Source organism: Monodon monoceros, unplaced genomic scaffold (assembly GCF_005190385.1).
Source record: "Monodon monoceros isolate NGI ecotype Baffin Bay Population unplaced genomic scaffold, NGI_Narwhal_1 Super_Scaffold_1, whole genome shotgun sequence".
NCBI lineage: Eukaryota > Metazoa > Chordata > Mammalia > Artiodactyla > Monodontidae > Monodon > Monodon monoceros.
The window spans coordinates 68,442,007-68,467,135 of record NW_021703765.1 but is presented as its reverse complement, the minus strand read 5'-3'; the positions used below and the strand labels follow the sequence as shown (position 1 = coordinate 68,467,135).

Here is a 25,129-nt window from a genome sequence, read left to right as displayed (position 1 = left end):
TGAATCCTCTCTTCAAATGCCCTTTGTGGAGGCACAAGTGTTGTGAGCACACCTTGGGTTCAGAGGTGGGTTTGAATCCCAGCTCCATCACTTATTTGCTGGGTGGCCCTGGGCAGTTCAGTTTACGTCTGGGAGCCTCAGTTTCCACATCTGAAAAATGGATGGTTTTACTTTCTGCCTGGCTGTGGCAGAGATCAGATGAGATCCATAATGTTAGCTGTTACTGGAGTCACAGTAGTAATGACAACAGTGCGACTCCCTAACCGGAATAAAGCTCAGCAGTCACGTGGTCCAGGCTCCCCTCCCTCATTGACAGGAGTAATAGCTAACATTCTTAAAGCACACACTATGTGCCAGGCTCTGGGCAAAGTGCTTTCCGTGCATTTTTTCCACCTCATCCTAACAGTAACCTCACGAGGTTAATGTTCATACCATCCCCGTTTTACAGATGAGGAAACTGAGGCACAGGGAGGGGAAGTAATTGACCCCTGTCACACAGCTGGTTATTGGCCAGGAGAGAATGTGAACAGAGATGATCTGACCTTGGGCGGCAAGCGTGGGTTCACCCCTAAGCCCCCTTGCTCCCTTTTGAGGGGCTGGATGGTGGAGAGGTATACGTGCTTTTTGCTATGATGCTGTCACGAAATTTGTGATTCTGGGGTCCCCGGATCTTCAAGGTACCTGTGTGTGTTGGAAGCTCAGAGCCAGGCTGGGCACTGGGGAGCATGGGCAGGGCCTGCTGATCGTTGTGTCCCTGCAGCGGCTGTGGAGGCCTGCGTCCTGCATGGCCTGCGGAGGCGGGCGGCTGGCTTCCTGCGCAGCAACAAGATCGCAGCTCTCTTCATGAAAGTGGGCAAGAGCTTCCCGCCAGCAGAGGAGCTGAGCCGCAAGGTGCAGGACCTGGAACAGCTGATAGAGAGCGCGTAAGTGCTGAGAACGGGGTAGAGGCTAGGGTACCCCCAGAGGATAGCCCCTGCTCCTCCCCGGGCTCGGTGAGAGCCTCCACCCTCTCCACTCTCCATTCTGCTCCTCCAACCCTCCAGAGTCTTTCACACCCCAGGTCCTTTGCACACACTGTACCCTCCACCCAGTTCACACCCCTCATCTTCCATGGCTGGCTCCTTGTCATCCTCAGGCCTTCCCCTAACTAATGGTAAATTCCAACCCTCACCCCATTTCTCTTTTATATCCCTCTGTTTATTGTCTTCCCAGTTGTTATCACCATCTGTAATTTATTCATTCATTCGTTTACTGTTTACTTGATTGTTGTCTGTCTCCCCCACTTGACTCTGAACTCCTTGAGGGCAGGCAGCTGCACCTGTGCTATCCCCCATTAGGTCCCCAGTGTCTGAGACAGTGCTCAGCACCTGGGAAATGCCCAAGAAACAACTGTAAAATGAATAAGTGCCTACTCTGAGCCAAGCCTGTGCCAAATGCAGGAAGATCAAAGTTTAACATAACCAACATGGTCTCTGCGTGGACAGATGCTCACAGTGAAGCAGCCATTGAAGGGGATGTGGTCTTAGTGGCTGAGTGTGTGTACTGGGGGGAGGCTCATGGCCTGAGAGTGTGTACATGAGGGCCTTCCACCCGAGCCACCCCCAGCGTCCCAACTGCACAACCAAACCCCCTACCTGGAGCCTGGTCAGGGATGGCAAATAGATTTCAAACCCATTTGGTCCTAGTAGCTGCACAGAGAGTTGTGTTGTGAAAGATTCTGGAGCTGTGAGTGGACTACATGGGAAAGAGGGCATGGATTGATTAGCCATGCCTGTTATGGGCAACAGAAGGGAGAGAGAGGCGTGCATGTCATGTGTTTGCCCTCTCTGCCATGAGTGGTTACTCTGGATGAGAAATGGCCCTTTGCTTGCCCTTTAGGCCCTGCCAGCCCCGGGCTGCTGGCCAGAACTGCATGATGGGTAAGGCTATAGATTTGGCATTGCCAACTCCCATTTGGAATCTGACTCCTCAGCCACCTGGTCTTTAGGTGCCTTCCAATCCATCTGCTAAATTCCCAGGTGTTTGCCGATAACTTCTTAAAAGGGATGGATTTCCATGGACCTTCCATAACATTGGGAGCAACTTTCTAATGGAGGAATGAGAGATGTCCATTCCAGGTGTCCATTCATTCATTTGTGCAATCGTTCATTCGTGGACATATTTACTGAGCCCTTTGTATATGCCAGGCACTGTGCTGGGCCCTGGAGATACAGGCGTGAAAAAGGGCCAAGGCTTGCCACTTGGCAGACTCAATATTTTATTTTAAAAGCACTTGCATTGTCCATACCCTCGAGGTCACAATGTGGAGGGAAAGACAGAGAAGTGAGTGGGAAGTTAAGCTGCAGAGGTTGAGGGAACACAGAGGAGGGGCCCCTCCCCAGCTTCAGCTGGTGCAAGAGGGCTTCCTGTAGGAGGGGGTGCCCTCGCTGAGACCTCAAGAGTGAGAAGGAGTCAGCCAGGGAATAGGGTGGGCGGGGGAAGCCGGGAAGAAGCAGCAGCTCACGAAAGTCCTCATATGAGAGCTTCGCAGCCTCAGGGATCCACAGATATCTCTGTCTGGCTGGATCATGGGGTCAGAGGCAGAGAGTGGTAAGGAGGTGGCTGGAGAGGCAAACGGGCAAGGTCATGGAGTGCCCTGCTAGTCATGTTAAAAAGCTTCCTTCTCCAGGGCAATGGGGAGCCACCAAAAGATCTATAATCCAAGACTCTTCTTGGCCAGCACTCCTTTCCAGCCGAGAGAGAGAGAAAGTAAGAGAGAGACAGAAATTTCAATAGGGGCAAGACGGGTATAAAGACACAGACCTACTAGAGAATGGACTTGAGGATACGGGGAGGGGGAAGGGTAAGCTATGACAAAGTGAGAGAGTGGCATGGACATATATACACTACCAAACGTAAAATAGATGGCTAGTGGGAAGCAGCCGCATAGCACAGGGAGATCAGCTCGGTGCTTTGTGACCACCTAGAGGGGTGGGATAGGGAGGGTGGGAGGGAGACGCAAGAGGGAAGACATATGGGAACATATGTATCTGTATAACTGATTCACTTTGTTATAAAGCAGAAACTAACACACCATTGTAAAGCAGTTATACTCCAATAAAGATGTTAAAAAAACAAAGAAATTTCAGTATGAGAATCTGGCTCACCCATCAACAGTGTAGGAAAGTGTCAGTTTTACCACATCGTCACACTCACTCGGTATTATTTTTTCAACTCTTTTCCCATTCTCCAGGAGCAATATGGGCTCTTGTTGTTGTTCTAATTGGCATTCCTTGATTTCTTAGAGAAGTTGGACACTTTCCCATTTGCATATTGATCCTGTTGGATTTCCTCTTTTGTGAATATCTATTCTCTTCCTTTACTGGTCTTGAAGGCGAAACCAGATCCAGGGCCTCCAGGAGAATGTGCGAAAGCTGCCAAGACTGCCCAACCTGTCCCCACTCGCCATCAAGCACCTGTGGATCCGTACAGCCTTGTTTGAGAAGGTCCTGGACAAAATTGTTCATTACCTTGTGGAAAACAGCAGGTGAGCGGAAGACACCTGGGTGCGCTCTGCCACCACCTGCTGGCCTTCTTAGGAATTGCACTCTCTCACACAAAGCTGCTTACGCTTTGCCCCCTTGATATACACTTGATGTGAAGGTGATTAAATAAGGGCCTTCTGGATGTTTGACTCTGAACTAGCCTAGCTTAGAACCTTGGGAATATTTGGGTGCTTAATAGCAATGCAGGGTCTTTGGAATTGGGGTGGGGTGTAAGGATCTTGCAATCTTAGAGATGTTCCTTTTCCCATGAATGAAGCCCACATCTATTCACTATGTGGCCCTAGGGGACTCACTTAGCTTCTCTGTGCCTCTGTTGTCTCTTCTGGTGAATGGGACAGGATGGGAATTGCTGCCACTCTGGAGAAGAGGTGAGAAAAGGAGTTAGTGAGTACACAGCATTTTGGAAATGCATAGTGATATTTTTTACATTTTCTCTCCTAGCTCAGATTGACATGGTATAAAGGTTTTACAGTGTAAGTCCTCTTGGCAAACATTCATCCATGCATCCATTCATTCACCCAATAAATATTTAATGAGCGTATACTATGCGCCAGGCACTAACCTAGATGTTGGGGATACACTGGTCTTGCCTGTCATGTTTATGAACTTGGATATTATGAAAAGAACAGTGGAGATCTACTGAAGGATCTATGATCTGAGACTCCTCGTGGCCAGCACCCCTTTCCAGCAAGAGAGACAGAAAGGATGGAAGAAAGAAAGAAATATATCTGAGAATCTTTCCATCTTTCAGTATGTGAAAATGCCTGTTTAACCACATCCTCACACAGAGTGGGTATCATTGTTCTCATCTTTTATTCTTTGCGTGTTTGCTAGGAAAATATGTATGAAAGTACAAACCAAAGTCCTTCCCCTCATGAAGCTCGCATTGTAGCAGGGAAAACAGGCACATAGTAATTGTGATAATTTGTGATGAGTGTACCAGGACAGGTGGGTGGTGTTTAACTTCCTCTGGGTGGTCAGGGAAAGTATCCCAGAAGATGGGATACTGTGAAACAGGGTGGGGAAGAGTGTTCTCAGCAAAGGGAACAGCAGGTGCAAAGGCCCGGAGGCAGGAGAGGAACTGAAAGAAATCCAGGCTCTGGAGTTCCAGTTCACCTTTTCACCTTCTAGTAAATTATAACACATCTCTGCCCCCTGTCTTGTTATGGGTCCAGGGTCTCTGTAGTTAATTGCCTTTGGCATATGACCTTGTGTTTTCCCGCTGAAAAAGTTGGTCATATTTTTTTAGTAATTTATTTGAGCAGCAATACCAACCTACTATTTCTTCATTAACACTGTATTTTGAATTTTAGGTTCACACAGAATTGAAACAGTAGTACAGAGGGTTCTTGCCTACCCTCAATGTTAACATCCTACATAACTGTAGTACAAGCCTTAAAACCAAGAAATTGCCATTGACGCAATACTGTTAAACCAACAGTATTGGTACTTTTTTTTTTTTTTTTTTGCTATATAATTCTATGAAATTTTAACACATGCATAGTTTCATAAAACCAACACCACACTCAGGCTATAGAACTGTTCCAAAGAAACCCATCACCCGGAAGAAACTCCCTGGGGCTACCCTATATAGTGACATCTTGCTCCCAACCTACCTACTATTTTAAGGCATTATTTCCAGGTTACGATCACATAACTGTGCTGATTTTTGGAATAGAGTATGAGTGGTGGACTGGAAAGTGTCTCAAAGTATTAGCTTCAGATCTGACACCAAAATGTATAAACTTGATGTTGAGCATGTCCAGGATGTGTCATTCTGCCTCAGCCAATTTTATGGTTGATTGAAGATTTCTTTGGGGTAAAATTACAATGATATTGCCACATTTAGTGAGAACTTCACGGTCTTGGGACTTAATACATGCAGTTGGACATTTACTCCTCCCAGCATCCGCAAGTGGGTGAGTTCTGTCATTCTTCCCACTTTACAGCTGAGGGCACCGAACGAAGCTTAGAGAAGGTAGTCACCTGCCCAGGGACACACAGCGAGGGAGGGAGTGACCGAGCTGGGCTCCCACTCAGTCCGACTCCAGATCCTGTGTTCTTCACCCCCTGTTGTAGGAAGGGAAGAAGAGCTAAGCTTGCTGGGTGTAGCCTGCATCCACCTGCTGTGTGGCCTCCAGCAAGCCACTTACCTTCTCTGGGCCTGAGATCCCTCAGGAGGTCAGAACAAGGTCCTTTCCAATTCTGAAGTTCTGTTAGTTTCTAGATTGTATGAGTTTGCAAAGAATTAGAAACCAGTGCACAACAACTCAAAAAACAAAACACTCAGCACGAACGTATTGACAACATTGCATGTTATTTTGGAGAGTCAGAGGCCGGGGGCATTTTTGAGCGTGTCAGGCCAGCGTCATCTGCTTTCGTTTTCCAGACAGGAAGGCCTATTATTACAGCTTTTGAGGACACACCACAGCTAAAAAGCATATGTTTGCCTCAATAATATTGGAAGGGCAGACATCATCTGAGCCTCTAAGTGACTTCATGTTTGAAATGGAAGATGCAAGAGAAGCAGACAGAACAGCCAGGCCTCGGCAGCCTTCTAATGATTTTTTCTGTTACTCTCATTATTAATAATAATGTATTATTAATAAGCCATGTATTAAGCAGTTATAGCCAAGCACTGTGTTAAGTGCCTTACATCTGTTGTCTCTCTCAAACGTCCTTTGGCAGCCCTATGAGACATATTGTTATTATCCCCATTTTACAGATGGGGCAGCTGAGGCTCACAGAGGTACTGGGTGACCAGAGAGGCATTGAACCCAGTCTGCTCTTAACCATCAGGTTGTAGTTGATTGTGCACCCTCCGCTGGTCACCATACAACCCTGCATGTCCTTTCCTCTCTTGCTAGTAAGTATTACGAGAAGGAAGCTCTCCTGATGGACCCCGTGGATGGCCCCATCCTTGCATCTTTGTTGGGTAAGTGGTCCAGTGCTCTGAGCTTCCTCTGGATCTCTGGTCTCAGCTCCAGGGGGCACCTCCTAAGGGCCTCTCTCGCCTCCCTCCAGCCTCTCCCTTCAAAACTGCTCCCTGCCTCTTGCTTTCAGGGTCTTGTGCTGGTTTCTCTTTAGCAGGACCCTGGGTCATGCTAGCTGCCTGGAGGGGAGAGATGGTGAAATAAGTGGTCCATCTGGTGGTAGAAGGGAGGGAGGACTTTCCAGGGAGATGGCTTCCCAGCCCCTGTCTGCTCCACAGTAGGGCCCTGCGCCCTGGAGTACACCAAGATGAAGACTTCCGATCACTTCTGGACGGACCCCTCAGCCGACGAGCTTGTCCAGAGGCACCGCATCCACAGCTTGCACCTGCGACAGGACTCGCCCACCAAGCGTCCGGCCCTCTGCGTGAGTGGGGTGGACGGTGGGGCACTGGGAGGGAGTCTGGCTGAGTTCTGGACTTGGTGTGGAGGTGGGGAGTGGACTGGGGCCTTGGTGGTCACTCCAGACCTCATCTGCCACCTCCCTGCACATTGCCAGATCCAGAAAAGGCATTCGAGTAGCAGCATGGATGACCGGCCATCCCTCTCCGCCCGTGACTATGTAGAGTCCCTGCACCAGAACTCCCGGGCCACCCTGCTCTATGGCAAGAACAACGTTCTGGTTCAGCCGGTGAGAGTTCATCTTGGGCCCAGTTCTTCCACTGGGGGTCTGGCTCCAGGTTATAAAGGAGGAGTTCCCTCTGGCTCCTGGTTGCTCATCCATCTACCCATCCATCCACCCATTCACCCATCTATTCTTCCATCTGTCAAAATCTCCACCCACCCAGCCAGTCTACTCTCTTCCAGTCTCTGTATTCACCCATCACTGTATCCATGCATCCATCACTATTTCTTTATCCATCTGCCTGTATTTATATCCACCCAACCACCCATTCATTCATCCATCCATCCATCTACCCATCATTACCTCCATACAGCCATCTACCCATTATTACATCCATCCATTCATCTACCCATCGTTACCTCCATCCATCCACCCATAATTATATTCATCTATTAATCCATCCATCTACCCATCATCAATCCATGTCTGCACTTGTCCATTTGTTTTCCAGTTCATCTATCCATCCATCTGTCCAGCCAGCTGTCTATCTATCATTCTCTGTTGTAATCACTCACTCATTTAGTTCACTCATTTGTACTGAACCTGCTATGCACCGTTTCAGGTGCACTAAAATGTGAAAAAAAATTGTGTATCTTAGAATCGATGAAATACGGCAAGGATGCTTCCTCCCGGGGTTGCTGGCGTGTGTGGTTGAGATATTTATGGAGTGGAGCCATGCTCGGTACACCCTCGGTGCTCAGTAAATGTTAGTTGTCTGTCTCCACATGTTGTGGGGTGAATCTGGGGGGAGGAGGGCTGCCTCTTATGTGTGAGGCTTGGAGACAGCCCCCTCCGCCAAACCCCACTTGGGATAGAGCAGAGCAGGTGAGAAGCCCTGCAGGCATATTGGGAAGGCAGAGGATGGGGCTCCTGGGCGGGGAGTATGGAGAGGGTATTTGTGGAGGGCGTTCTGGGTAATATCTGTGGAACAGAACTCAGCTGCCATCTCTTTCTCCCTTAAGACTGGACACAGTGATGGCAGATACATGCCTTCCGTTTTGGAAAGGGTGTTATTGAAAGGACAGAGCCCCCTTCCTGGTTCTAAAGATCCCCCCCGACTCCACCCTTGCATCAGGGCTCCTGAGCCACATGAAAGGGTGGGGTGGGCGGCTTTCACAGCTGGACTCTGTAGAACCAAACCCATCGTGGTGGTTGGCTTAGCACAGCCATCTGGAGGGAGGTTGGGGGTCTTCCAAATGGACATGGCCGTGGAGGGAATGAGCCAACCTCTTGGTTCTGGTTGTGTGCCCTTGAGTCACATGGGCCAGGGCCCGTGTCCACTGTGATGCCAGCGCTATGATCAGGCCTGAGTCCTGCTGTCTCTGCAGAGGGATGACATGGAGGCTGTGCCGGGGTACCTGTCCCTGCACCAGACAGCTGACGTCATGACCTTGAAGTGGACGCCCAACCAGCTGATGAACGGGTCTGTAGGGGACCTGGACTACGAGAAGAGGTAGGGTGCTGGGAGCCTCCCTTCCCCTCAGCGCAGGGATGTTTGTGCCCTGTCCCTTGTGCCCCGCCTCTGCCCCTGCTCCGTCTGGTTGTTATGGCCACTTGGTCCAGCCTCCCTGCAGCTGTGGCCTTGTGGGTAACTCAGGAGGATCTGGGAGCTGACTGGAAGAATCTTAGGATATAGGTATTAGGCAGTGCCCTGGGCAAACACCACCCGGAGAGAGAAATCGTAACAAAGATCTCGTAAGCCCTCAAATGGCAGATACTCCCCAGTCTCTTGCCATCTTACCCATCACTCAATGCAAAAGGAAGGCCAGAGGTGTTGGTTGTGAGCATCTGGTCCAGGTCTGTATCTCCTGTAATACCCTGCGAGTTATAAGACCCAGCAAAGGCCTTGGAGTCACACTTCAAAGAGACCCGGGATCCAGGGATTCCCTGCCTGCGATCCCCTGTGTTCCAGCGCAATTAGGGAAAGTTTAGGAAAAACACAGGGAAGCCGCCATGCAGAGGTGCAGCCCGCCCGGTGATTTCAGCTGGGGGAGTCTTGGCTGCTGGTGGGGAGGAGGGATGATGGGTTTTGCTGCTCTGAGCCCACATCGGGCTCTATTATTATTATACATGTTCTTGATTTCTTCAAAACCTTTGATTATGAGGAATTTCTAACATAAAAATAGAACTCAAGTACCCATGATGCAGCCCTAACAGCCATCCCGTCATCCCCTCTGCCTTTCATATTGTCCTGCAGTAGCAAACAGACATCATGAAATTATAGGATTTCATCTATAAATATATATACATATTTGTAAGTATAAATATATATATTTACATATATAAAAGAAGGACTCTTTCCAAGGGCCATGACCAGAGCCCTATCATTGTATTCTGTGTAGTGTTAAGCCTCGGTGCGATTAACGCCAGGCTTTGGTGTGATTAATATCATTCTCTAAGCTGATCACTTCCTGGGCAAGGGTTACCGTCTGTCCTCAGAGACGGTCATTGGGAGGTGCAGTCGGTCCTCAGCTGGGCCAAGTAATTCAGCTCCAGCCGGACTCCTGAGTTTCTGATGGTGGCACCTCCTGGGAGGAGCAGTGTGGGAGCCGAGGAAATGCTCTTGCCCTTGAACCTTATATCAGCTTATTCATCTCTATGTCAGGCCTTCCCGACCTCCCAGCTGAGTTCAGATCCCATGGAGGTCCCCTGAATCTCCTTCTTAGCATTTACAAAATCATAATAAATCTGTTACTACTTGTGTTCTGACTGTCTCGCCCTTTAGATATCAAATAATTGTAAAGCAAAGCAGGGAAGTCAGGGGACCTGGATTCATTCATCAAATGTTAACTGAGGACCTACCGTGTGCTAGACACTGTGCTTGGTCCAAGAGAGATAACAGATGCGTAAAAGGAGAGGAAAATTGATCTTTTCAGAGCTTACACTGTACTTACATTGTACTGGAGGAGACAACGAATAAGCAATGAATAAACGGATGTGATGGGAACAAGTCCTTGCTCGGTCCTCCCCTCACTGGATGACCTGGGGTACATCACTCCCCCTTTCTGGGCCTCAGCTTCCCTCTCCTATCAAATGAGGGGGGTGGACAGGATGAGCTCTCCAGAACATGAAGGGTTCCCCAAGGGTCTGCAGGGGTTCCTAAACATTGACGTGTCTTCCACCAAACATCAAAGCTTTCAACAACACAAGGACTCTGTTTGTTGGTTGGACCTAAGCCCAGGATTGTGTGGGCAGGAAACTTTTGATGTTAATGTTTTGGGAAAGACATTGGACCAAATGGTTGCCAAGCACCTTCCCTCCAGCTCAAATCATCGGGGACTCTGTTTCTGCCTGTTTCTGCATCATCTTTTCCTCTGTGGACAGGCATATCATAAGTGCTTCAATATTTAGTTCCAGCTGAATCTGCACTTCGAAGGTCACTGCTAATGGGGTTGGGAACTTCCCCAGCCCTGGGCTCTGAACCCCCATCTATCCTTATCCTTGCCTGGAACTGAGGCTCACTGGAATAAAAACAGCCAGGGGTCAGAAATGTGCGTGTTGGCATGGGAAAGGGGGGAACCCAGGGGCTCCAGCATCCCTCTGGGGATCAAGGGACAATGGCGATAAGGAGGAGGAGGTTCAGGACCTCTTTCCTCTTTTCCCAGCCAGACTTCCCTCTTACACAGCCAGGATCATAACTCCCCAGCTGGGTTTCCTGATGTTCGAGGGGAAATACCACCAGAAAGGTGGATATTTGGTCTCTGGAGTCAGCCCAGACTTGGCTCAAATCTCAGCCCTGCCATGTGGAACAGCTGGAACCCTCATACACTGCTGATGGTCCAACCACTTTACAAACAAGTTTGGAAGTTTCTTATAACATACCCTTGCTATATGACCCAGAAATTCCACTCTAGAAGCCGTTAGAACATGTAAAACGAAAACAGAAACTCAACTTTTGTTCCTTCCCAGTTGAGTGACCTTGGATAATCAATTTCACCTCCCTGAGCCTCAGTTTTTTCATCTGTAAAATGGGGATGTGGTAATGGAACCTCTGAAGAGACATACAGGGAAGAGTCAATAAGAAAATGCATATAAAGCCCTTAGCAGGAAGCCTGGCAGCTGGAAAGGCATCCCGGTCATGGGGTTTGTTGGTGTTAATTTAGATGGATCCAAAGGACCTGTGGCCACAGAGATCCTCCTTGCTGGTGTCTGGTGGTAATTGGAGAGTTGCCTTGTTTCCTGGGCATTCCAGGATCCAGCATTTACCATTCATTATGAACATTCTCTAAGCATTTTGCAGAAGTGAACAAAAAGCCCAGTCCCTCTCCAGGAGTTCAGCACCCCTTGGAGAGACAGAGGAGAAAACAGGCAATTGCAACCCTGTGTGATGGGCCTGGTGTGGGAGCCCTGGGAAGGACCTCCTCACTGAGACTCGCCTTGTGAGGGGCTCGGCAGAGGCTGCTACTCGGAAAAACGCTTGTGTACTTGACCATCGTCCAAGGACATTCACTCCATGGATCCTGACGAGACTGATTCTGGTATAGACCGGTGCAGAAAGGGCCCTCGGAGAGCTTATATTCCAACTTCCTTGCTTCACATCAGAGGAAACTGAGGCCCAGAGATGGGGAAGGACTGGCTCAATGTTGGTGGCAGGAGTGGGATTTGAACGCTGCCTGACCTTGACGCCTGTGTTAGTGTCCTCCAAGAAGCAGACACCAAGACAGGATTAGACGTGCAGAAGAGATGTAATGGGGGAAGAACTTGCAAAGGATCAAAGTGAGGAGCAGGACGAGGCGGGCAGACCGAGAAGCTGGTCTTATCACTGGGAAGGGATGGGGAAAGGAAGGAAGACTGGCCAAGAAGAATCTCGGACACAGTGCAGTTCTAAGAACATTTGGCCAGATCAGTAGGGAATCCCTGGACTAAAGTTGACCATTGGAGGAGTCTCCCAGCCCACAAGAGTAGAGCTACACTGTCACCCCCACGTGCTCAGTCCTGACTAAAAGCAGCCCAAGCGAAGCATGACCTTAGCACAGATGTGGTGGTGGATCCACAGGGGTGGCCTCTGAAGCTGTTGGTTGGTCAGCTCTGCTCCCCACAGCAAGTTCTGAAGGAAACTTGAACAGTGCACTCCTGTGGCCCCCACTGTCCATTGTGTTCTGAGGGGAAGGGCAATCTGTTTCAAGACAGCAGTAGGCATCGAGCTGGAAATGGAAAACCTTAAGTAAATCATCACAGGGACGGTTCACCAAGTACCTTTTCATGCATCACCACTGTGTTAAGCCCTTCAAATATGTGATTCCATTTAATCCTCACAGCAACACAATGCAGTAGATATTATTATGAGCCCCGTTTTATAGAGGAGGAAAATGAGGTTCATGGAAGCCTTCAAGTCACCCTGCTGAGACCTGTGCAGTTAAGGCTGTTGAGTGGCTATTCTAACCACATGGACACATGGTGGCCTGGAGTTGGTCAAGACTCTTATCTTAGATGCTGGTGACAGAAAACCAAACTCAAACTGCCTTAATCATTGGCTCACATGAACTGAAAAATCAGGCATGGCTGGATCCAGGGACTCAAATGAGGACCTGAACTCTTTCCATCTCTTGGCTCTACTTTCCCAACTGTTGACTCCATTCACAGGCAGGCTTTTTCTTGCCATGGCCCTCTACATCTCCAGAGTTCTATCATCCTTACCACTACTCTCCTAGCAGAAAGGAGCATCTCTTTCCCGGAGATTTCTAACATAAATCCAATAATTGAGTCTCATTGGTTCTGCTTGCATCATGGGGCAATCTGTGAAGCAATCACAGTGGCTGGAACAGTGTCATATACTGAGTGGCCAAGCCAGGGTCAGGTGCCCATTCCTGGAGTCCTTGACGTGGTGGGGGGGTAGGAGAGGTCAGCCTTAGCCACATGGACTGGGGTTAAAGAAATGTGTGTGTAGGGGGGATTCCTTGGAAAATTGGGGTACTGGAACCAGAAGAAGGGGAGATAGAGTCTGGGAAGACTGGGACATGGATGTTGGGGATAGGTGGTCCTGGTGAGGAGGGTGGAGGAGCCCATGGATTGGGCTTCCCCATGGCGAGTTGGGCAGACATCCTGCAAGCCTGACCCTCCCTCCCCTTCCAGCGTCTACTGGGACTATGCCATGACCATCCGCCTGGAGGAGATTGTCTACCTGCATTGCCACCAGCAAGGTAGGAACTGAGGGTGAGCATGGGGCTGGGGTGTGTTCCTCCTGGATCCCCTGCCTGCCCCACCCACTTATTACCTGTGCAACCTCAGACAAGTGACTTCACCTCTCTGAGCCTCAGTTTCCCCATCTGTAAAATGGAAATCATAACAGCGTCTATTCATGGGGTTGCTGTGAGGATCAAATGACATTTGTTAAGGGCTCAGCATTGAACCCATGTATCAGGCACAGTTCTCACTATTCACATGCTTGCTATCTAATCGTTGCAACAACCCAGTGGTAGGGGCTCCATCATTCCTATTTTAGAGGTGAGGAAGCAGCGTGGCACATTGATATACTTCCTAAGCTCCCCAGTCTGGTCTCAAACCCAGGCCTTTGTCCCTCCAAAGTCAGTGTTCTGAAAATCAAAGATTTATAGCTAGAGTTCTCCTTTATAGCTTAAGGAAGGTATATTCTGAACAAGCAGAGGGCCATCTTGCTTTATTAAGAAAGGAATCTGTACATCACCAAGACACAAAACACAGTGATTTAAATTATTTAATGAGACAGACGTGGGTTCAGATCCAGGTCCTGCCACTCACCAGCTGTGTGACCTTGGGCAAGTTACATAACCTCTCTGAGCCTCAGTTTTATCATATGCAAAATAGGCAGTAATAGATATGCCTCATAGTGCTCTTTTGAGTATTACAATAAGACAATGCCTTTAACGTGCTATGCATGTATACAGTAAATGCTTAATACATGCTAGCAAGAGTCAATTACTAAAATAAATGAATAAATAAATTTTTTAAAAAAAAGAGTCAATTACTGCCCTGAAAATGGGTCTGTCTGAAAGCCTCCGTACAAAAATAGGTCAGGTCAATTTGTAGAGTGTGTTTGAGGGGCATAGGGTGTTTGGGGGTATCTTTTTCCTTTGGTGGGTGAATGCAGGGAGGCCAAGCACCTTCTTCTTGACCTTGTCCTGTAGTTCCCCAGTTGATGACCTTGGTGGGTGGGATGAGGGGGACTCAGAGGAGGCGACAGCTGCCCCTGAGCTTCTGCCCAGGCCTTTCCCAGAGCCTTAGAGCAGGACTGCTGGGTCTGGCTGGGCATGCCTGGGCGGGGGCCCATCACCATGTCTCATAGTGACTTCCTGCTGGGTCTCCTCTGGCCGGGTCGCGGTGGCAGTGGACAGCGGTGGGACAGTGGTGTTGGTCAGCCAGGACGGGATCCAGAGGCCGCCCTTCCGCTTCCCCAAGGGAGGTCACCTCCTGCAGTTCCTCTCGTGCCTGGAGAATGGGCTGCTCCCTCACGGGCAGCTGGACCCGCCACTCTGGTCTCAGCGAGGGAAGGTGAGTGATCGTGGGAGCCCCAGGGAGGCTGGGGTAGGGGTCAGCCATGGGGAGTGGCTGGCTGTTCTTGCCCATGGGCCCTTATGTGGCTGCATAGGCTCTTGCACGCCCCGCAGAGACCCTCGGGCTGTGCAGGTTGTGGAGACAGGTGAGTCCCAGGGACCATGCACTGGGATGTGTTCTTTCAGGGCAAAGTATTTCCCAAACTGCGCAAGCGAAGCCCTCAGGGTTCGTCCGAGTCCACGTCTTCAGACAAGGAAGATGAGGAGGCCACGGATTACGTGTTCAGGATCATCTACCCTGGCATGCAGTCCGAATTCGGTAAGCTGCCCTGGCCCTGGGCCCAGGGATCCACCTGTTAGCTGGTCCTGAAATTGACTTCAGCCATGTGGAACTAGAGGACAAGAGATGTGGATTCTGGGGCCAGCAGGGGGACCTGGAATCAGGAAGTTGGGGTCTTGGCAGCCTTGATTTCCCCCAAATGAAAACAAATAAGCGCTCTCTACTTAGCTAATAAAGATGTCCATGGGCACAAGGTGGCATGGGGTAGCAGCAGTGATATGGGCTCTGGAATCCTGGTTGAACTTGGGCAAGTCACTTCACCCCTCTGTGCCTTGGTTTCCTCATCCGTAAAATGGGGACCTATTCATAGCACCTATTTCATGGGACTCTTGCGAGGATCAAATGAGATAAAGCACTTGGCACAGAAAGAACACTCACATGCTATTATGTTGTTATTATTATTTTACTTCAAAATATTGTTGTAAGGATTCAATGAGATAATAAGCTGGTCAATGTAATGCCCATAGAATGAGGCCTCGCATACAGTAGGCCCTCAATAAATGGTTGTCAAGACAGCAGAGGGGGGGAATTTCCTGGTGGTCTAGTGGTTAGGACTCTGCATTTTCACTGCTGAGAGCGCAGGTTCAATCCCTAGTCGGGGAACTAAGATCAAGCAAGCCGCGCAGCGTGGCCATAAATAAATAAACAAACAAATAAATAAATAAAAGCCAGCAGAGGGGAAGGGAAGCCCTGGGCACTGGCACACAAGATTATAACGTGTCCTACAGTTTGCATGGTGACTGCCATGAAGTAGATGCTTAGTGAATGGAAACTGTTGCTATGAAGATCTTCGTTACCAGAGGGCTGTGGTGACGATGAAATGAATGAATATTTGAAAAGTTCTCAGAAGGAGGCCTGACATTTGTTAAGCACTGTGTGGATGTCTGTTAAACAAATCAATAATAAGTTATAGGCTCTTTCTATAAACCTTATTTTAAATATTTAACCCTCTGCAGCCCTGTTCCTATTTGATGGATAATGGCTTTGAGATTCCCTTTGCTTAAGTGACCACGCTGGGCAGTGAGAGGCTCTTTTGAAAGCAGACACCCTCCCTGGCGAGGTTGGACTAACTGTGCCAGGCTGCTTAATGCTCCAGTTCGCGTCTACTGCTGTCGGAGCTGGGATGTGGGCAGGCTTGGTGGTAAGGTCTTATGTTGCTTGGGTTAGCCTGTGTTTTCACATGTATTCAGTTAGGAGCAAAGCCTCATGTTCCTGTGTCTTTAAGAGCCATGGAGTGTCCTGAAGTGTATTGCCATATCCGTTCCCGCCCAGGATCAGGGTCTGAAGCCATCCTAGCCTCTCTGCGGTACTACGGCTCACATGGCGCATGCCCCCGCCCCCCCTCCGCCCCCCACAGAGAGCTGATTTATCAGAGAGGCCAGTGCCCTGTGGCTGCCTTCCCAGGCAGCTCTCTCACAGGTCCTCATCCAACAAACAATTTGTAGGCTCTTGCTGGGAGCCAGGCTGGGTGCTGAATGTCTTACTTATTTGGGGAATATCCACGTTAGCCTGTCGTGGCCCTGCACGTGCCAGGGCAACAGATGCTAGCTGCACCCACCCACACCCTCTGTGCAGGCAGCTCCACTCCCAGCTGCCAGCCTTAGTGTCTCCAGCCACCAGGGTTCCTTCTGCCCTGGTGGGTGGGTGGGGTGGATTACAATCAGTGCCTCCCTGGAGCTGCCCTCAGCCAGTGTCCGGTAGGAGCTGGTGTATAAATGCCCCAGCTCCCTCACCCCTCAAGTGAGAACACTCTGAAATGTGTGTTCTGCACATGTCCTAGAGGTCCCCCACGAGATCAAGCGCCAGGTGCCCATGATGGTAACTGACGCGGTGACCAGCTTGTTACCCTCTTCGCCCTTCCCCTCCTGTGTCCTTTCACTTGTCCCCTACCTGTGCTTCTTGGGAACATCTCCCAACTTGCACTTGAATCCTTGTCTGCCTTCAAGGAAACCCCAACCAAGACAGTGAATTTAGAACAGGGCTTCTCAATCTTAGCACCACTGACATTTCGGATGGAATAATTCTGTGTGGTTGGGGGCTGTCCTATGCACTGTAGGGTGTTGAGCAGCATGCCTGGTCTCCACTCACTAGGTGCCAAGTAGTAAATCTGCCCCCACCACCAGCACCACGTTGTGACAACCAGAAATGTCTCCAGACACTGCTAAGTGTCCTCTGGGGGCCAAATTGCCCCCGGATGAGAACTGCTGGTTTAGAGAAAAGAACAGAACACATTACTACTTTCAAGTCTGCCATTGCAATGTGGCCAAATGACTGGCCCTCTCCAGGCCTCATTTCCTCATCTGTAGAACTGGGATAACAGCAGTCCCCACCCGGGATCATATTCTTAGAAGTCAGATCAATGATACATCACACACCTAATATGACAGATGCCCTGTGAGCAATGGTGGGTCTCATGTACTAAGTGACACTGTGTGCCGAGCCCACTTCTGTGCTCTCTCCATGTCTTAATTCACTTAATCCTCACCACAGCCCTCCAAGGCAGGTACCATTGTCATCACCATCCCCCCTTGTTCAAAGGAGGAAACTGAGGCACAGAAAGGTTAAAAAACTGATCCAGGATTGCCCAGCTAATCCTTGGCATGGCTGGCATTTGAACCCACATGGTCTGGCTCCAGAGCTTGTGCTTCTTACATCCACTCCATGCAGATTGTTTTGATGGGAGGGTAGGGGAGGGCATTGTGGTTTCACTCCCTTCATCCTCAAGGTCAGGTTCAGCCCACATGGAAATGGTGACCCCCATGCTTGGTTGATTTTCTCAGGACCCTGAGCGTCACAGAGTTTACAAAACAGTCATGTTATGATTTTCATCTGTAAGGTCTGTAAAGTCCTTTCTGAGGAAGTGCCTAAACCTGAAATCAGCAAACCCCTTCTTGTGGGCCAAATTCAGCCCACTGCTTGTTTTTGTAAATAAAGTTTTATTGGAACACGGCCACACCCATCCATTTACATATGGTCTATGGCTGCTTGAAAAGCCACAGCTGCAGAGTTGACTAGTTGGGGCAGAGACCACATGACCCACAAAGCCAAAAATATTTACTGGCTGGCCTTTTGCAGAAAAAGTATACAGATGCCTGCCTTAAATGATAAGAGAGAAGAGTTTCCCCCTGTGGGAGGGAAGATGTGGCCACAGATGGTTCTAAACTCCCTTTCCATGTCTTCTCACCCCTGTCTCCACCACCTGGTTCTGTGCCTGCTTCATGTCCACAGAGGAGGCAAAGACAAGTTCTCAAGCATTTAGGTGGGTTCACAGTCAGAGAAGGGCATTTCCAGACCCCTCTGTCGCCAAGACGGTCTCTGTACTGTCTGGTATGGGAGGTGTGAGCCGCATATGGTCCTGAGCACTTGAAATGGGGCTAGTCCAAATTGTAAGTGTACAACGCACACTGGATTTTGAAGATTTTGTACCAAGAAAAAGAATGTAAAATATCTCATTAATTATTTTATATTGATTCTGTGTGAAAATGATAACATTTGGTGGGACTTCCCTGGCGGTCCAGTGGTTAAGACTCTGCACTTCCACTGCAGGGGGTGCGAGTTCGATCCCTGGTCAACAATGGTCGGGGAACTAAGATCCCACGTGCCACGCCATGCGGCCAAAAAAAAAAAAAAGATAACATTTGGAGTTTATTGGGTTAAACAGCACATATTGCTGATTGATTTCATCTGTTTCTTCTTACCCTTTTAGTGTGGCTACTAGGAAATTTTAAATTATGCTTGTACCTCACATTGGATTTGTATTGGACAGCACCTGCCCAGTGCAGGGTTCTCAGCCTTGGCACTGTTGACATTTTGGGCTGAATAACTGTTTGTGGGTGGAGGAGGGAAGAGTCTTATATATTATATAGGATGTTGAGCAGCATCCCTACCCACTAGATGCTAGTAACATCTAGCTAACTCCCAAGTCACGACAAAATGTCTCCAGACATCACCAAGTGTCCCTTGGGAGGCCAACATCACCCCAGTTGAGAACCGCTGGTCTAGGGCAAGGATGGTTTGGGGAGACAACAGCCAGTAGGAAAACAGCTGAGAGAGTATGAATAGGATCTCGGGGTCTGATCCTCTAGGTTGGAATCCCGGCTCCACCACTTATAAGCTGAGTAGTCTTGGGCATGCTGCTTGAACTCTCTGTGCCTCAGTCTTCTAATCTGTAAAAGGGGATAATGATAGGACTTGAGCTCGGGAAGTGACAGCTCTTCTTAGTGGGAAGAGAAGGGGGGACTTTAGTCAAAAAGGTGAGGCTTTGAGTAAGTTGTGTCACCATTCTGAGCCTCACTTTTCTCTTCTGCAAAATAGGAAAAAAAAAATGCATCCCTTACAGGGTCGTTAGGGATAAGGCAATCCCCTGCATATAGTAGGGGATGTGCACCCAGCACAGAGTAGGCACTTTATAGGTAACAGCATTCTTTTTTCCTCTGATCAAACACAGTCCATGGGAACTAAGTGGAACAGGACAGGGGAAGGTTTCAAGCCCCAGGGAGTTGGTTCTTCTCGCCTTTTCAGTGTTCCTGTCACCGCAGACCTTCCATTTCACCAGGGCTTTTTATTTTGCCTCTTAAGTTGCTTCCAGTGCCGTGGGTGGCACTTCCCCTGTCTCCGTGGGCCCTGCCTGGATGGTGGTTCCTGCGGGACGGTCCGCGTTAGTGGTGGCCAGGGGCAGTCGGTGGGCGCAGACCAAATGGGACACCACCCTCCCCACATCAAGCCAGAAGCCGCAGCCCCCCAGTAATGTCTGGGCTCTCCCCACCCCTGGGGCTGGGTGCCAGCCACCTCTGCCATGTTGTCATTTGAGTCTTGGTCCCGGGGGAGGTGGAGGCAGGAGAAATATTGATGCCCTCACACTGTCCTACCTCCGTGCTGCAGGACGCAGCTTGGAGTGTTGCGGGTTCTGTAGCAGAGGGATCCATTGATGATGTCTGCAGGGTGTGAGAGGCTGGGGGTGGAGGCGTGCTTGCCACATCTGCGTGAAACTGATCAGTGCTTCCCTGAGATTGGCTGAGAACTGGGACTTTTTCCAGAACATTTTACAGGGGCCTACTGGTCTTTCTTGTCCAGCTCATTGGTCTATGGGGAGGAGTAGGGCAACAAGCCACTTTTGGTGGCCTCAAGAACCTCATTCTGTAGGCAGCTTTCCATTCTGTCAGTGGGTGGGGGCAGACGCTGTCAGCTACGGATCTGTGGTGACTAGGGGGGCCGGATCCACAGCTCCCCCTCTCCTTAGAGCCCAAGGGAAGAGGCCAGGTATTACCAGTCATCCTTGAGGAGGCATGGCTCATGGGGCAAATGAGTACCCCTCTTAATTTCCTAAAGCAGGGCTTGGCAGACTGTGGCCCACAAGCCAAATCCAGTCTCATTCTGTATAGCTCATGAACTAAGAATGGTGTTTACATTTTTTAAAAATCGAAAAAAAATCAAAAGAAGAATAATATTTTGTGACATGTGAAAATGATATGAAATTCACATTATAGTGTCCACAAAGGAAGTTTTATTAGAACATACCCATGCTCATTTGTCTGCCTTTTGTTTTTGGCTGCTTTTGCGTTGCAGCAGCAGAGTCAAGTGGTTATGATAGTGGCTTGCAAACCCTAAAATATTTTCTACCTGGCCCTTTACAGAAAATACTTACCAAGCCCTGTCCTAGAGAAAAGAACTTTTTTGCACCAAGAGGCCAGGAAATTAACTGCAGGAAGTCTAACGCCTGGTCACCGGGGTGTTTGTCCTGCAGCATTACAGATGCTGAGGTCTCCATGGATCTGGGAGAGAAAACAGTAAGGGAAGCTGTAAGTGCTCTATCCTTGGGAGCAATTGGTCAGGAACCACCAGTGTCCAAGAGTTAGGAGATCATTTGTGCCCTCTTGGTTCTCAAATGTGGCTGCTGCCTCAAAACTGTTTTTGAAACACGGACTCAAGGGCTGTATCTCCAGGATACAGCCTGCATATAGTAGGACCTACTTTAATTCAGTAGGTCAGGGGTGGGATACAGGCATATGGCTTTTCAACATGCCCCCCTCAACATGATTCTGGGGGGTTGCCAACCTATTTGAGGCTCTCTTGGTAGAGCTACAGGCCCAGGACCATGGACAGTGCAGGCACCCTCATCAGTGGGGACTCCACTGGGTCCCCTTGCTGTTGGGTGGCCTGCCTCACCTGTTGAGTCAGGCTTCCTTACATCTCACCACCAGGAGCTCCCCATGAGACCTACCTCTGGGGACTCGAGGCCATCAGCCTTCCCCAGACGTCCCCAGCAGGCTCCCCTTCCTTCCTGCCAGCCTCCTATGAGGACAACTGAATGACAACATGGTGAGGCTTGGCCTCCTGCTTGGGGATTGGGCCTGTTTCCTTGGCTCTGATCTCTTTCTGTCTGTTCTCCTTCTGTCTCTTCAGCTTTCATCGGCTCTGCCCATCTACTGGGGGCCCGAAATCTTGGTGGTGGCTTTCATTGGCTCGGATGGGCTCAAGGACCTGGTTTGGGGTCACTGTCTCCTGCTGTGACATTCAGAGTCTTTCTCTATCCCTGTGCTGGTCTGGGGGTGAGCTGCTTGCTTTGGGGTGAGGTTTCTGTGACCCACATAGGCTTAACCATGGCTCTTCCTCTGCCCCTTCTACCCACCACAGTCCCCCAGGACCTGATGGATGTCTCCGTGAGCAACCTGCCATCCCTATGGCAACCCAGCCCGCGGAAATCTTCCTGTTCACAGAGTGGCTCGGCTGATGGTGGCTCAACCAATGGCTGCAACCATGAGAGGTATGAGGGGCTTGGACTGTGGATGGAGGGAACGGAAGGATTTACCAAAGATTTGCAGATGCCCATTTCTTGCCTTGCCTTGAATTCAGAGGAGTGAACATAGGCTATAGAATCGTCCATGTCTGGGTTAAATCCTAGCCATGTGAAGTCTAGCTGTTGGAGCTTCCTTACATATATCGGTCAGGATAAACAAGATTATGATGCTGTAACAAACAATCCTAAAATCTCAGTGGCTTATTACAATAAAGGATTGTCCATCGTGCATATTCATGCTGTGTGTCTATCCTGGGTCAGCTGAGGGCTCTGGTTTCTCCACATTAAAGGGCCTGGCAGATGGAGCCACCACCATCTTGAATATTGCAAATCACGGTGACTGAGGGAAATGGAGCTCTGGATGGGGTTTAACCCGAGTGCAGCACTTACATTTTCACTCACACCTCATTGGCCCCACCAACAAGGGACCAGGAAGTGTGTCCTACCACACTCCTGGAAGGCAGAAGCTGGAAATATTACTTAATGACAACCAAACATGCCTCAGTTTGCTCTTCCAACAAGTGGGGATACTAATGCTTACGTTATGTAGCTGTTGTAAGGACAAATCACATAATGGTTTAAAGTGGCCAGCATGTGTACCTGGCACATGGTGATGTTCAATAAATGACACTTTTTAATTTATCGCATAAAGTTAAATCCCCAGATCATCTCTCTCCTTGCCCACAGGGCTTTGTCTCCTTGGAACTACGCAGCCCATTCCTGAGACTGGTCATGTTTCCCATTGACCCCGCCTGGCCTGGCCTGGGAGAATGGAATTCTTTTTTCCTTGCTGGGCCTCTGTCCCAGTGGGTGGTCCAGTCTTCAGTCATGGGCGTGTAAATGGGGGCCAGCATCAGATAAAGCCATATACTTACTTCCTGGCTTTCAGGGTGTGGTCTCTGGGCCAGCAGTACCATCACCCGAGCAGATTCTCTGTCCTTCACGCCAGACCTACTGAAGCTGAATCTGCATTTAACAAGGTCCCAAGATCGTGTGTGTACTTTTAAGCTTGAGAAGCACTGAAATGACCAGAGATTCTCACATTTTCATAGGCATCAGAATCACTTTGGGCATCACGTACTGCTTCCTGGACCACTTACTGGAGATTGTGACTGAGTAGGTCTGTGCAGGACCTAGGAATCCACATGCTGGAGAAACCCCAAGTGATTCTGTGGCTGATGGCGCATGGACAATTGACAAATGCTGTTCTAACCTAGTACCTCTCATAGTATCTGCTTCCGCATCTGTAATGATAGGGAACTCACCACCTTGCAGACGGCCAAGGCCACTGTGGGGCAGCTGTCAGTGTGGTGCTGTCCTTATGTAACCCGAGGAAGCCAAGCCTCACCAGCCTGAGGGCACGAAGAGGGTGACTTTAATGTTTAATGCCTCCACGTGCATAACTGGAGGACTTCAGCCATGCCTCCTTCCCAGTCTCGCTGGGTTTTTAACGGGTGTAATATTCCTCCACTCTGTTTTCTCCAAGAATGCACAACGCTACCTTCAGCAGTCCTGTTTTCTCCATCAATTCTGAGGCCTCCTTTCAGCCAAAACAGTCCCCCCCCACCCCCGCAAATTCCCATGCAAGGAGAAGCTCTGAGGCATTACCTCCTTTGCAGTCAGCCAGAGTCCGAATCGCAGTCTGGCTCCACTTTGGTTCAGCGGGGTCACTTTAGAAGTTGGACATATGGCTATGGCTGATTCATTTTGTTGTGCAGTGGAGGCTAACACAACACTGAAAAGCAACCATACTCCAATCAAAAAATAAAAAGATGTCAAAACACTTTCTGCTGGTGAAAGAAACCCACTTCAAACTGGTGCAAATGAAAATCTCTTGATAGAACTGAGACATCCAGAGGTATGGTGGCTTCAGGCATGGCTGGATCGAGATGCTCCATAGAGGGATGTCTGTTTCTTTGGCTCTTGGCTCTGCTTGTGTCTATGATGGTTTCATTCTCAAGCTGGCCCTTCCCGTGCAGTAGTAAAAACGGATCCCAGCAGCTGCTGCCCTACAGCCCACTGGCTTAGGAACTCAAGCCGAGAGAAGAGTGTCTGTTTTCTAGTAGTTCCAACAAAAGTTCCAGGGCTGATTTTCATTGGCCCAGGTTGGATCGTGTGACATCCCCCCCCCCCCCGACCCAATAACTGTGACTCCAAGCTGAGTCATGTACTGGGTAGAATCAGCTCTACCCAAACCGTAGGGACAGAGTTGGGGAGGAGCTAACTCCCAAGCTGATAGCGGAAGAAGGGGCAGTGATGCTGTGTAGATAGAAACAGTAACACCCCCAGTCTACTTGACTGGCTGGTTTTAATCTGCTCCCTAGAGATAACGAGTTATGCTCCTCTCCAGCAAACCTGGGCTATGTGTGGATCTGTACTAAGTGTGTTCCTTTCCCTTCCTTCCTTCCTACAGGGCTCCCTTAAAGCTTCTCTGTGACAATATGAAGTACCAGATTCTTTCCAGAGCCTTCTATGGATGTGCGTATTGGCCTTATTTGCCATTGTGGTCTCCAGGGAGCATTTATTCAGTGCCTACTGCATGCCAGCAATATCAGGGGAAGGAGCCTGACTCCTATTTCCTAGGTGTCTAGTTTTGGTGAAGTTACATTAACCTTTCTTAGCCTCAATTTCCTCATTTACAGATTGGGCATAAAATGTCTCCCTTGGTCCTAAGGGGAGGCAGTGAACACTTGCTGGAAGGGGTTTGGTTTAATCATCATTGCATCTCCAGTGCCCACCTTAGAGGGTTTGTTTTCAGGATTGAATGGAAAGCGTGTATAAAGCCCCTAGCACCTGGCATTGCATGCAGTCGGTGCTCAGTAAGTGTCAGTCCCCTTCTCCTATAGGCAGGAGCAGAAGAGTAAGATGGGCTGATCTCTTCCCCAAAACTTAAAAACTAAATTCATAATACAGGTGCTCTGATTATTTCCAATTAACAGATGAGGAAACTGAGGCACAGAGAGGCAAAGTGACTTGCCCAAGGTTACACGGCTAATAAGCGACAGAGCTGGGACTCAAACCCAGGCCTGCCTGGTGGCAAAGCCTCTGTTTTTTCCACTCTGCTATTTTGATTCTTAGCAGGTTTTATTTCCCCTATCTCACAGCCTAGATGGGGAAGTAAAATGTGTATATCTTCAGGGATTCTAGGAAAGTGTTAGTATATCCTGCTTGGGCCTGCGAAAAAACAGTGCAGGTCGTATCGGCCTGGAGAAACGGAAAGCATGAGCTCCCCAAGATCAAGGTTTTTGCCTGTTCTGTTATTACCCATCCCTAGTGCCTAACGCAGGGCCTGGTGTGAAGAAGGCATTGGGTGAGTATTTATGGAACCACAATGGAAGAGCTTCCTGGTAGAAGGGTTGGGGGT

At 49.3% G+C, this 25,129-nt stretch overlaps 1 protein-coding gene across 4 annotated transcripts in view; it reads left to right on the top strand.

The window, feature by feature from the left end:
- The window catches only part of SGSM1 (small G protein signaling modulator 1), an 82,683-nt gene that overhangs the window by 28,833 nt on the left and 28,721 nt on the right, over positions 1–25,129 (top strand). For 2 of the 4 annotated variants that reach the window (XM_029227652.1, XM_029227643.1), the window contains exons 4-15: positions 761–923; positions 3,374–3,526; positions 6,413–6,480; positions 6,757–6,902; positions 7,035–7,166; positions 8,489–8,613; positions 13,233–13,300; positions 14,464–14,627; positions 14,816–14,948; positions 19,548–19,712; positions 21,603–21,732; positions 24,179–24,243. In XM_029227652.1, the coding sequence (XP_029083485.1) occupies positions 761–923; positions 3,374–3,526; positions 6,413–6,480; positions 6,757–6,902; positions 7,035–7,166; positions 8,489–8,613; positions 13,233–13,300; positions 14,464–14,627; positions 14,816–14,948; positions 19,548–19,712; positions 21,603–21,732; positions 24,179–24,243 (1,512 nt within the window). The remainder of the gene's footprint in view (positions 1–760; positions 924–3,373; positions 3,527–6,412; positions 6,481–6,756; positions 6,903–7,034; positions 7,167–8,488; positions 8,614–13,232; positions 13,301–14,463; positions 14,628–14,815; positions 14,949–19,547; positions 19,713–21,602; positions 21,733–24,178; positions 24,244–25,129) is intronic. The other 2 variants (XM_029227668.1, XM_029227662.1) reach the window with 1 other exon arrangement.